Source organism: Citrus clementina, unplaced genomic scaffold, assembly GCF_000493195.1.
Source record: "Citrus clementina cultivar Clemenules unplaced genomic scaffold, Citrus_clementina_v1.0 scaffold_7, whole genome shotgun sequence".
NCBI lineage: Eukaryota > Viridiplantae > Streptophyta > Magnoliopsida > Sapindales > Rutaceae > Citrus > Citrus x clementina.
Genome location: NW_006262075.1, coordinates 2,553,054 through 2,565,307, shown reverse-complemented (window position 1 = coordinate 2,565,307; position 12,254 = coordinate 2,553,054). Strand labels below are relative to the sequence as shown.

The 12,254-nt window shown below is 35.7% G+C and overlaps 3 protein-coding genes across 4 annotated transcripts; 2 read left to right on the top strand and 1 right to left on the bottom strand.

Moving 5' to 3' along the window:
* Positions 1–442: 442 nt before the first annotated feature.
* LOC18037240 (STS14 protein) lies at positions 443–1,138 on the top strand. The gene has a single exon (XM_024180832.1). The coding sequence runs from the start codon at positions 547–549 to the stop codon at positions 1,060–1,062; it is 516 nt and encodes a 171-aa protein (XP_024036600.1). The 5' UTR covers positions 443–546; the 3' UTR covers positions 1,063–1,138.
* Positions 1,139–2,781: 1,643 nt separating this feature from the next.
* Positions 2,782–3,360, top strand: LOC112096750 (protein MIZU-KUSSEI 1-like). Its single transcript, XM_024180409.1, has one exon. It carries the CDS (start codon positions 2,782–2,784, stop codon positions 3,358–3,360), a length of 579 nt encoding a protein of 192 aa, XP_024036177.1.
* LOC18037199 lies at positions 2,785–9,781 on the bottom strand. 2 transcript variants are annotated; one of them, XM_006425709.2, is made up of 12 exons: positions 9,250–9,781; positions 9,084–9,159; positions 8,024–8,099; positions 7,436–7,519; positions 7,163–7,279; positions 6,255–6,677; positions 5,569–5,969; positions 5,387–5,486; positions 5,218–5,277; positions 5,054–5,140; positions 4,587–4,715; positions 2,785–4,188 (listed from the first exon to the last, which is right to left on the bottom strand). In XM_006425709.2, exons 2-12 carry the CDS (start codon positions 9,155–9,157, stop codon positions 3,886–3,888), a joined length of 1,854 nt encoding a protein of 617 aa, XP_006425772.1. In that variant the 5' UTR covers positions 9,158–9,159; positions 9,250–9,781; the 3' UTR covers positions 2,785–3,885. The 2 variants fall into 2 exon arrangements, with proteins under 2 accessions (XP_006425772.1, XP_024036733.1); XM_024180965.1 differs by lacking the exons at positions 9,084–9,159; positions 9,250–9,781 and adding an exon at positions 7,609–7,695 and having other exon boundaries at positions 8,024–8,100.
* Between the last annotated feature and the right edge of the window lie 2,473 nt (positions 9,782–12,254).

Here is a 12,254-nt window from a genome sequence, read left to right as displayed (position 1 = left end):
CTTAAAAATTATCCTATTTATTTTGAATAGTTTTTTTAGAGTTATTATTAATTGTATCCGTTGAATTGTACGACGGAAAATAAGTTGGAGTGGAATGCTTTCTTATATACTCTAATGTGTTAACTACCCGCACTGGTTCAAAATTTCAAATTATCAAATTCAGACAAGTAACGTGCTATGATATCCCCCCTTTCGTGTTAAAGAATCTCTTGAGATGATAAACGACAATAAAGTACACCGCATCCCACTACTAAACCTGCTCAATTCAGGTGGCACTGTTCCAACATCAACATGCCCTTGCTCCAAGTCCTGGGCCTGTGGCACCCTGTCCGAAGTATGTTGAAGATTCTCCAAATCAGCAAATCAATTATTATTTTGCCTCGAATTTTATGCAAAGGACAGGCAACTTATATGGTTTGAAAATTAGATAATAAATTTTAAAAATTTTCTGCTTTTTCTTACCAACCATAGATGTAATATAAATAATCATTTCAACTCAACTGCATATTTGATTGATCATTTCACTATTTCAGCTAGAAAAAAGACATGGCACAAGCTGGCCTGCTTGGAATATTGATTGTATTTCTAGGGATATGCCTGAGCTCAGCCGATGGGAAGCCGGCGCCAGTACTCCCAGCCGCAGCCAGGGAGTTCCTGGAAGCACACAACCAGGCAAGAGCCGCAGTGGGAGTAGCTCCTCTCAAATGGAGCGAGAAGCTGGGCAACGGCACAAATAGAGTAGTCAGATTCCAAAGAAACAAAATGGGGTGCCAATTTGCAAATCTGACAAGCGGCAAATACGGTGCCAACCAGTTATGGGGAAGCGGAATGGCGGTGACACCGCGGATGGCTGTGGATGCTTGGGTGAAAGAGAAGACTTTCTACAATCATGCTGATAATTCATGCGCGCCAAATCACATATGCGGGGTTTACAAGCAAGTTGTGTGGAGAAAGTCTCTGGAATTGGGGTGTGCTCAAGCTACTTGTGTGAAACAGCAAGTTACTTTAACTGTATGCTTTTATGATCCTCCAGGGAACATCATTGGTGAGAGTCCTTATTAATAATTTCTAATTAGAACTTGTATTATTAATTATTAAGTTTGTTTGAGTGGAATTACTAGTACTCGCTGAATGATATATATTTATTAATTAATTAAGCTCTGGTTTTGCATGTTATATATCATCTTGTTAAATTTGTGAATTATTAAAACAACGGGAGCGTTTCTGGAAAAAAAATCAATGGCAATTCTGTACACACACACTCCCCCGACTAAATGAAAATGTAAGCACTTAGAATTGGACATGTCTTCAGTCTTCACAAGTGTAGAACTGCATGCATGCCTAGAATATAAAAAGCGTACATCGTGTCAAGCGATTTTGACCATCAGTCCAAATTGGTTTCTACCGACAATTCCAGCAGCATCTTTCCTTTCCCTGTGGTTCAATTGTTGTGAAGAGTTGGACTTTTGGGAATTGCACGCAAATTTTGACTTCAACCATTGTAGATTAGCATTTAGCGGCATAAAATATCTGAAAATATATATTATGAAAGACTGAATGTGAGTAAGACGTTTGCCTGCCTGTGTTAAGAAGCAAGATACCTTAAAACATTATGTTTTTATGACAATCCTCTGGAAAATTAAATAAAATTGGAGAGCGTATTTGCGAAATTGTAGGTAGCCCGAATCTTCCTCTTATAGACTTTTAATTAGTTTACTTGTGTAAGTAGTAGCACAGAGTAATCCAATTTGAGTACAGGAACAGCTTTGGCTTTTGTATATTAAAGTATACATCAAAAGGGGGTTAGTAAATGATTTTACTAGCCACGCAAATTTGGTTAGTGAAAAATTTGGATATATTAATGGACGCCCTTTAAATACCTCTTAGAATACCTTTACATATTTTACAATTTCAAATCTTTATCAAAATTACATGAAAGGACACTATATATAAAATTAAACCCCAAGTTAAATAAACAAATTTTTTTTCCTTTTGAGGCTAAAAACTCTCAACACCCACACATTTTTTCTTTATTTTGAAAATTGTTCACATCCACATATCATAAAGAAATAAAAAACTTGTAGCAACTATATTCATACATCTAATGCACGAAGGCCCATTTGAAACTCAGGATGTAACAGGAAAACCACAAACTAGCGCATACATGACCCCAGCTTGGTCTTTGTATTTCAGCCTCTCGAATATTAAAGCCAGACTTGCCCTTTGTATTTTACGTCTTGAATATCAATGTCACAATCAAAACCTGTGACATTTGTCTCAAATTGCTTGAAAATAAAATTGAAAGACGGGGGGTTTTGTGAGGTTAATTTTCATTAAAGTTAATTTTTATTATTAATGGAGGAGTTATTAGAATTTATACTGTTTAAATATTTCAGTAAGGTAAATAAAGAAAAAGGGTATACATTCTAAATTTTTTATTCTCAAAAAATTATTTGATATTCATTAATTGGTTGGTGAGATAAAATAATTAATTTACTTAGATTTTTATAAATAATTATCAACTAATTAATAACATGACATGTCATTTAAAATATTATATGGGATAAAAAAATTTAAAATGTCTGTGATACTCCAAAACGTCTCGAAAAGAAAAAATTTATTTGAAATATTTGAATTTAAAATCCCACCCGACTCATCTACATTATCATTGTCATGTCACCCTCAACCGTTTGGAATGACGAAAGAGTCCGTCTTATTATGGAAAAAACATAGGTAACGAACTGCAGTAACACAACAGTTGACAGTCACTGGCAGATGAAAATGTTGAACACACTCTGCCAGATTAAGGAACTCTTTATGTCCTGCTGCGGGGCTTGCCCAACCACATTCCTTTCTCACTGCTTGCCAGATTCATTAACGGTATGTGGAACCATCATTTGCCCTGTTATTAACGGTAAACCGGTGAGACTATGCCTACAAGAAGGTTCCCAAAGCTCACCATTGATACTCCTGGACCTTCCCCTTAACACATCAGCATTCAGCAGTTTAATCAAACATGGAATGATCCGGATGGTTTTCGAATGCAAGTGTGATTCAGCTGGGTCCAAGGAGCCGCTACTGAGTAATCCTCAGTGGGTCATGTACTGTAACGGGCTGAAAATGGGGCTTGCCAGAAGGCGGGAGCTGTCCTGGAAGGATGAATGGCTGCCGGAGATGACCAGGACTGTCTCCGCTGGAGCGGGGTTCTTGCCCGACAAGGGATCCGGTGGGCACAAGTATCTGAGGGGTCAGTTTGAGAAGGTGCCTGGGAGCGGGTCTGATCATTCTCAGGCTTACCATTTGATTGATCCCTCTGACAGTTTTGGGCAAGAGTTAAGTGTCTTCTTTCTTAGGCATTGACAAGATTAGGCACAAACATTCTTTCTTTCTCATCTTTTCTTACGAGTTAATAATAGTCCCACTAGCATTATGTAATTTTTCTTGTAGGATGCGATATGCAACCACTACCATGGATGATTAACGTGACCACGAATTTTTTAGCATTATAGATTTGTATGTATCCCTGGGCAACATTCATAGAAGATCCTAGATTATAGAATAATAATTAGTAATAGATGTTTTATCCAATGAGAGTCGAGAAAATAAATTTGGAGGTCAGAAGTAATCATTCAGGCAAAATGACAAAATGGGCATTAAACCTGATCCATTAACTCATTGCACACTTTGCATACTTTCATGAAATCACCTAAATCATAGATACTTTCATCCCATTACATGGCAGAAAGATCACATTTTACAAAACGCCTCAATGTTCTACCTTACAATTTCCAGCTTCATTTTTCTCGCTGTACAGAGATTATCGAATCTTCTTATATAAAAATCTTAATAACGTGGAGTAAGCTCAAGTACTAAGCACTCACCAAATCACCTTACAAGCTCTTTGGATATCAGATACCGAAATGTAAAATTGTGCGGGATCCATTCTATGCTTTTGCGGGATTTACTCAATTGACATTTCCTAACACTTTTCCTCAGAGATTCAGGCAAAGACTGTTGGATCATCTCCATGATACCAGCTGCACATAAACCTGAGTCCTTTGCATATGCCTCCACAATCTTCGGTAGAAGAATTTTCTGGTCCTTGCGAATACCAAAGGCAGCGCGGATATACTCTTCTTTTGCCCCTTCCAGCTCCAGAAACACTCTTTTGGGTGTGTACACACGAACCTGAAAAAGATTTCAAGGTTCATAAATTTCATTCACACCAAAAAAAATAAAAGGGCATGGAATTCATATCAAGGCATTGGGTACTATGTTTCTGTCCAGTTCGTTTCATTTATTCTTATTTTGTACTCAAGGACCACACGCCAAAAATGAAAGAGTTCCTCCTGAGTTTTTTTGTATCAGTGAGTTTCTGATTCAAACGAGCACAGTGTGTAACAATGAAATGAGCAAATTTTTTAGTTTTATTTTCACATTATTTTTGCTTTTTAAATCTGAAATTAAGTCTCAATCAATTTTTCGAGTTGAAAGATATTTGCTTAGTTCCAAAAATCTTATTAGTTTTGTGGCTGATATTTCAGACCAGAAATCAAAATGTAAACAAATCAAAGGTAGTGATGTACCGCAGGATCAGAATGGCTTCCTGAACACAGAGCAAAGTGCAAAAGGGATTCTGGATGCTCAATTGCATATGCTTGCCGTTCATCTCCACTCTTGAATTTTCCTTTTGAAGAGAGTAACAAGCGTATCCACTACAAGCAGATAAAAGCTTCATCAGTCCCACTATAAACGTGAAGTTACATAAAGCTTGACAGTAACACTGTAAATTGAAGTTGATGAAGCTGTCTGATGCAAAAGAAGACGTCATGTCTGCTGACAATAGTTCTCAAGACGAATAGCTGGTTTCCAGACCCACAATCTCTATATTGCTCATGACTGGATGCATAATATTTATGACGTCTATTACATAATGCCAATGCACAAGATTATTTTTATAATCTCAAACAAATATAAGATTTTCTTCTTCTTCTTCTTCTTACTCTTTTGGATAATAAAACTATAAGATTTGAATTTAGGACTTGATATCCACCTGTCCAGGACGAGACATCCGGCATCCAAGAATAGAATTCTGAATAGAGTCTGCACTGACTATGTGACCTCCAACGTTATATGCAGCCTGGATATTGCAATTGTGTAAGAAACATATACCGGACTGCATTGTCGTCTTAAAGATAATGTTATAGTTCTTCTTACCTTCAGTAGAAGAAAGAGTCTCTTTATATTGTTTTGTGGAATCCCATAAGCCAAAAATGCCTAATGGAAAACAAAGAATCAATTTATGTTGCAATTCAAACCAGAAACAGAACCATAAAAAAAGGAGAAGAAGACATGCAAATTAAATTTCATGAAGGAGATCAGTTACATGCATCACTAACGCATTATGTACATTGATCCAGAATGCTAGCTTCTCTTCATGTTTCAACTTCCTAGGATCGACAGTTTCCAATCTGGAAATGAGTGACCTGTAGCAGAATAAACTTACTAAGCACAATTAAAATTGCAATAAAACATGAGTTCAAATTAAAATATGAAGATTAGACTAACTTGAAATTTTGCAGAAGGTTTTCGACATCACCCAATTTCTGACTATCTCTGTAGATCCATGGGATTTCAACCATTGTGCTGTATGGTCCACTAAATTCTTGAAGTCCCTCCACATGAAAAGGGTTATCCACCCGTACATCAAAAGATGAATTATTCTTACACCCAGGACTCCATATATCACACTGATTTCGTGGGGAAAATGCACTCATTGATGACAGCGATGAATTTGGGGATGAAAGGCCATTATGCATCAATGGTGGGTCGGCAAGCTTGCAGTATATAGCTGACATGCACTTAATCATATCCTCAGAAAGCCTGTTAGGTGTCTCTGGAACATGATCAGAAATGCGAGTACCAAGGTGCTCGGCCAGACTGATTAAATTCGGCGCATTCTGGACATACTGCAGAAAAGCCATCAAAAGTCTTACTCTAGAAAAAGCCTAAGGTGCAATATACAATAATGTTAGATGAGTGGATGCCATGAGCTATGGTCATTTCTACTAGAGCTTTGCACTTGAAACTGGTTGACCATGAGGGAAAGAAGACATAAAAAAGGAAACAGCATAAAGATCTGAATGCCCTTTTCTTTGCAGGTGTCTCTTCAGCTTGGATGAGTAGCGGAGTTATTGCCACTATATGGTATGCAAAATAAATGAAAATACTTCACAGAATATGTGCTTATTTACCTCCACCATGGACAATGGCTGGGAATGACAAGAACGCACAGCTCTATCAAGAGAATCTGCTGGAGGAGATGATCTAGCGGGAAATGCAGAATGTTGAGATAGTGAAGAGTGACATCGATGAACGCCAGAATCTAAAAGCTTATCTTCTCCAACACAATTAGATTCTTGCATCTGATCGTCAATTGTCTGACAACCAGATTGAATTGCAGGATTTTCACCTTTTGGTGTAAAATCAGGTTCTGAAACTTCCCTGAACCTCCCTCTCGGGGTAGTTAAAGGTGATTTTAATCTTTCAACCTTGGTAGGAGATACAGAGGAAATTTGTTGATCAAATGCCTTCCGATACAGTGAGAGAAGATATTGTTCTAAATATACAACTTCCAACTCTAGCACTGCGATTTCTTTAATTAGTTCTGTTGCCGGCTAGAATTTAAAGAGAGAAAAACGAAAAAGAAGTATCAGAATTTAGCCACCAAGAATATACAGGGACAGGCAAGCAGCAATCAAGACTCAAATCTAAAGATCAATATTAGCTTCTTCATCTATGACTTCATGTCCAACTAGAGGCAGGCTTCTTACATTCACTTCTACGGCGTCAAAGAACATGGAATGTTCAGTACATCATTTTTAGTAAAATGCATGAAACTAGTACAAGTTTAGGAGTTATGGTTATTTTAGACACAACATATAACTTGGTGAAATTGCAATATAAATCAAGAAGATTCATTTTCAGAGACAGTTTTAGATCAACAAGTCTATTGCGGTAATACCAAAGGTTTCATAGACAATTAATGCCCTATTACCTTGGCTTCTAAGGCTGGGTTCTTCTAAAGAACACGAAGCAATAATGATAGTAACAAGTGAAGCTTATAAAAAACTGTCCTGTAAAATTAGCAGGAAGGAGATACCTTGGGCATTGACATATTACTAATATCTACATTGGAAGAAGTTCTATAGCCCAAAGCTTTTTCCAAAGCATGGCGGACCTGGAATTGGTCCTGCAATCTTTTCTCAAGCTGTAGAATCTGCAAACAAGTGACGAAAATCATATTAGCCAATAAAATATGCAACTTTATAGCTGGGGACTAATAACAACACGCTGCTGATCAAAGATTAAGTTCCATATGGTCAGAGTGAATCTTCAAAACATGGGTAAAACAATGACAAGTTTAGTTGCACACCTCCTGCTTCAAATTATTTTGGGCTTCTTTCTTTGGAGAATGTTTCTTCCTGGTTTTAGCAGAGTCCTCCAGATGCCTTGTATCCTGGTACCAGTAAGACATTTGAAAGTTACACCACAATTGTTTTGATAGAGGCATATTCGTTCAGGATATCTGCTCAGTTAGTGAACTACCATTATTGAGACGAGGAGTTTTATATCAGCTGAGAAAACCTTATCAATTCATTTCTTGGTACTTGTCATGGATCCTTTTTTCTTCAACTAGATTTTAAAGAGGAGATTCATTTAATAGAAGACATTTGAGTATTCACAGAGTTAACTATACTTAAAACAATTAATACATTTAAAAAAAGATTAGGCTTAACTAATCTGGCAAAGAAAAAATGGATTAAAATGAGATTATTTTGGTAATGTTCTGGCTGGCAATGTGCTCGAGATCTTTCTAAAAGATAAAAAAAGAGAAAGAAAGAAGAATAAAATAAAAACTAGTCAGATTATCAATCTGATTGTCATTCTGTATCTTAACCTTCTTTAGAAAATAAACCTTTTCAATTTATTTAAGCAAAAAGAGGAAAGAGAGTTCTCTTACCAGCCTTCCACCATGTGATGCTTCCTGGGAACTGCCTAAGTTATCTCCTTCATCAACTCTTTTCTTATATGGAAAGCTGGCAATGGCAAAATAACAGATACAGATGTTCAACACATATAATTTGGACATGACAATATTTTAAAGATTAACATTCCAATTCTTGGTCACTTCATTAATGTTTTTTATACAAGCCAATGCTCTAAGAATAATCATCAGTCACTTCATACCAGAGAAGAAGAACCAGTGGCGTTCACATTACCTTCTGCCACTATGACTGGTCCACCTTGCTATCATTTTTTGCCCAAAACCCATCTCAAAATGGTTCTTTAGGACTTGCAAAATACAATATCAACTATGACTTGCTAATTTAAAAGTTATCAGAAAAATGGCGCTTTTTTTCTTTCTAAAGAGAAATCAGCAGCTTGCTAAGAACCCACAATATTTAAGCCAAAAAGCCCATATTTTAAGGAATTTAATTGATCCAAAGGGATTACAGACGTAACTGAACCTCTCTTTTATAATAGACAAACTTGTTTTCCCAAATTAACTCAAATAAGTAAAAGAGATTTCAGTTAAACAAGAACACAAAAACTCAAATAACAGACCAAACTATATTAAACTGGTAAACATAAAAAACTTTCTAATCAAAAGTCATTTATGACTAAGAAAATTCTTGATAAAGCAAAGACAAATGCGGAAGAGGAAAAAAAAAGAATTTTTTTTTTCAAGAAATCAAATACAGTTTAAGCAAATAAAACAAATTCAACCATTTCTGTGATCTAGAAGCAGTCTACATTCTTCTCTTTCTTGAAGCTCGGAACTTTGTTCTCGATCACTGACATTTTGTGAGCGAACGAAATTAGAATGTGAGAAGCCAAAACAATAGTGCGGTGTCATGATTTTTATTTTTTTAATTTGTAGAACACATTATATTACGAAGGCCAGGGAGTGAAATTTGTATTTAGACAGATAACCCATGTCGAAAGTCTTTCCGGATGCAGAACTGGAACAAGCATACACCCAACAATTGCAGAGTAAGAGAAGAGTGAGCAGCAGCTACCTCTTTGAACGCTTGTGTCTTGAAGTCACCCTCAGGCCCAGCGTTTTATTGTCTGTACTCCCTTCAAACCACATCTCTAACAACCATTTGAAAGGAAAAGGATTCCAGTAAAAACAGAAGCATTTCCAGAATACAAATTAAAAAAAAAAAAAGAATTACCACTTACCGTTTACTCTAGAACAAGACCAGTGACTACCAAGGTGGGATTTTGGAGAGATAGACAAGTTTAGTAGCTTGGACGAGCAGATGGGGTTCAGAGACAGGCCTAGGTAGTCTGCAAAAACTTTTTACTTGTCTTTTTGCTTCTGAGTTTTGAGCAAACAAGCAAGTGCCCAGAAAGTAATAATCATCTGTAGTTTACATAAGAGTCTGAACATAGATGGCAGAACTGAAATACTTGCATGAAAAGATAAATAATATCGAGGGAAAAAAGAAATCCATTAAATCGGCTACAAAAGACTACACTTTACGGCTTTTGACCGGTGAGAGCCTTGTTTGTGAAAGTCACTCTCTTTATAAATCGGTTAGCTTTTGTAACGAGGATTGAGGAGAGTCTTCATGCATTAAAAGAAGCTATGCCAATGCTAGCTCGTGGTCTTTAGCACATTTAATTGAAGGAGAAAGTTTACAAAAGAGTCAAGCCGGTGAGCAGTGAGAGTAAGAGCCTTTTGATGCCAAATGTCCAAAAAGTAGACAAATTTCACTCAACCATAAGTCTAAGCAGACAAGTAGAGAGGATATAATAGTTATATTAAGCAACCAATTTTGACAAATTAGAGTGAAAAAGATATAATATTCATTAAGATGGGCCTATTTTCCACATTCTCTTCTCTTGTCGGGAGGCAAGTTGGGAGCTGGTGACCGCCTCTCCACCACATAATGTGTTAGTAGTATCCTATTCCTAATTTCCTATCATGCATGTGTTTTTTGTTTATTGAATTTTCTTCACCAAAAAGCCAAAAAAAAAAGGAATATCATTTCAGGACAAATTATTGCTTAACTCATCACATCACATTCGGAGGAGTTTGCTTAATTTGTTATTTTTTTTTCAGGTAATTGAGGTACATTTCATTACAGAATAGAGATATCAACTTATGAGATTGGGAGTCAAAGACATGAAGTATGTCATTAAGTTTATTTTCGCAGTTCAAGGATATTCAAGGTCAACTTGTAGGTTTGTTTGTACATATATAAACAATTATTTACTAGCGATATGTATTTAATTAGCTACAATTTGAAGTTAATTAGCAATTAAGCCATCAAGGATTCTTTAGTTTTAGGTATTGTGTCATAGTAGAGCCTCTTTTTAACATGCGCAATTTCATGCTTAATGTTGTTTAAATTGATGGCGCTAAATCAATTGTTTAGTGGAGGGTCTGGAAGGCAAGCTGGTGTGCATTTTCAATAGGTCGATTTCCAACACTTTGTGTCAATAATTTTATATCAAGCATGCTGGAATTGACTGATACATTATGTGAACCATTAGCTTTCAGGTATGGCCCCACAAATACAAAAAGACTATAAGAATTAAATTACAAAAGGGCATGATAGAGCGGAATAGCAGAAGGAGATTGATAGAATAGATGAATATTAGATATCGTTCTAGTATCACACTAAGTTAATGCGATTGAGTTATGTTCTAATCGAAGCGTGATTAGATCTTATTTTAATTCATATGACTCAATGAGATTTTAATAATGCTTTAAGAAAGATTAGATAAATTAAATGACGCTTTAATTTAAATGACTCATTAGAAGACGCTCTAATTTAAATGACTCATTAGATGATACTCTAATTCAGATGACTCTATAAAAAAGATTTCAAAGGAATTATGAAGAGAGATTTTTATTGAATAATTGAATTTTTTTTTCTAACAATGATAAGACCTCTCAATTATAAATAAAATAAATCTACTTTCCAAGCAAACGGGAAACTAAATCACAATCATATTATAAACAAAAAACTAAAAGATGTACTCTAATTAAAAATAAAAAAGATCAAAACACCTAAAATAACTAAAATAAACTCTACATCAAAATGTACTTGTTAACTACAAATGCAAGTTGTTAACAACTATTTGCGCGAGGGGGAAAAAAAAGGTGAAAAAAAGGCAGGAGACTCGCCTCAAAAGAGATGAAAGATGAGAAGAGAACTAAAGTAAACATTGGATGCTTGAAAAGGAAATGAGGTTTTGTGGGGTTGTATTTGTCTAATCTCTTTTGAGAAATTAGGCTCTTTAGCAAAGGCAGCGGCAGATACCCAAATATTGTCATTGAGTATCCAAGTAAATAACGTTTGTCACAGAATCCTCCCATTAAAATATTGCTTTGCAAAGCCCTGCCAATGCCTATTGCAATTTGCAAAGATCGATGCAAAAGAAAAGGTCAAGCTCTGTGACTGTACCACTGTGCTAAAGTGGCCGGAGGCCAGAGCTCTCTTTTTGTCGCGATACTCTACATAACGAGATAACAAAATGGTTTCATCTTCTGCTGCAGCAAAGAGAAAGAGAGACGTTGATAATTAAGAACTTTTTATCAACAATTCTTTAATCAATGGCCTTTTATATTGAAATGCTGAAAAATCCAAAAGTCTAAATTCTACTACTCTTTAATATAGACTCACTTAACAGATATTAGATGATGAAAGTAAATTTACCCTTTTAAGAGGATTTAGCTTGTATGAATGAGTGTGGAAGAAATAATTAATCTGTGGACTTAACTTCGAATAGGAATCATATATGGATCTAATATTATGTTGTTGTTGCTAAGTGATTCTTCCCTCTTCATTTGCCTGATATGGAGATTGGAGAGAGAGCTAGATTGGCGTTTTGGACTCATCTGATATTTTAAACTCCATTGCTATAAGTTGAAATTTCTTGTCCCAATGAATAAACAAATGAAACTTCTATTTTATCTTATTATCAAGATTTTACACAAGTCAGATTGGATCAGTTTCTCAATGCCGAAATTGTAAGAATATCGAGACAAATATGTAGTCTATTCCAAATTAAACTGACAGACATGCTTCATGGAGTTGTGAAATTATTGAAATGAGTTGTATTAATTACATTCTTAATTGCGGATTACAAAAAAATAACATCCCCTATTACAATGATCTAGTAAACACCAAGTTCCATGGTGCTGAGATTTTCTTGAATAAGTTTTCAGTTTT

Bases quoted from the DNA above. Each gene is read 5' to 3' on its own strand.
- LOC18037240 (XM_024180832.1), top strand. From the start codon at position 547: ATGGCACAAGCTGGCCTGCTTGGAATATTGATTGTATTTCTAGGGATA.
- LOC112096750 (XM_024180409.1), top strand. From the start codon at position 2,782: ATGTTGAACACACTCTGCCAGATTAAGGAACTCTTTATGTCCTGCTGC.
- LOC18037199 (XM_006425709.2), bottom strand. From the start codon at position 9,157: ATGTGGTTTGAAGGGAGTACAGACAATAAAACGCTGGGCCTGAGGGTG. The intron at 5,487-5,568 runs GTTAGTCTAATC...ATTCTGCTACAG, and splicing joins AACCTTCTGCAAAATTTCAA to GTCACTCATTTCCAGATTGG. The intron at 5,141-5,217 runs GTAAGAAGAACT...TGCAATATCCAG, and splicing joins GACTCTTTCTTCTACTGAAG to GCTGCATATAACGTTGGAGG.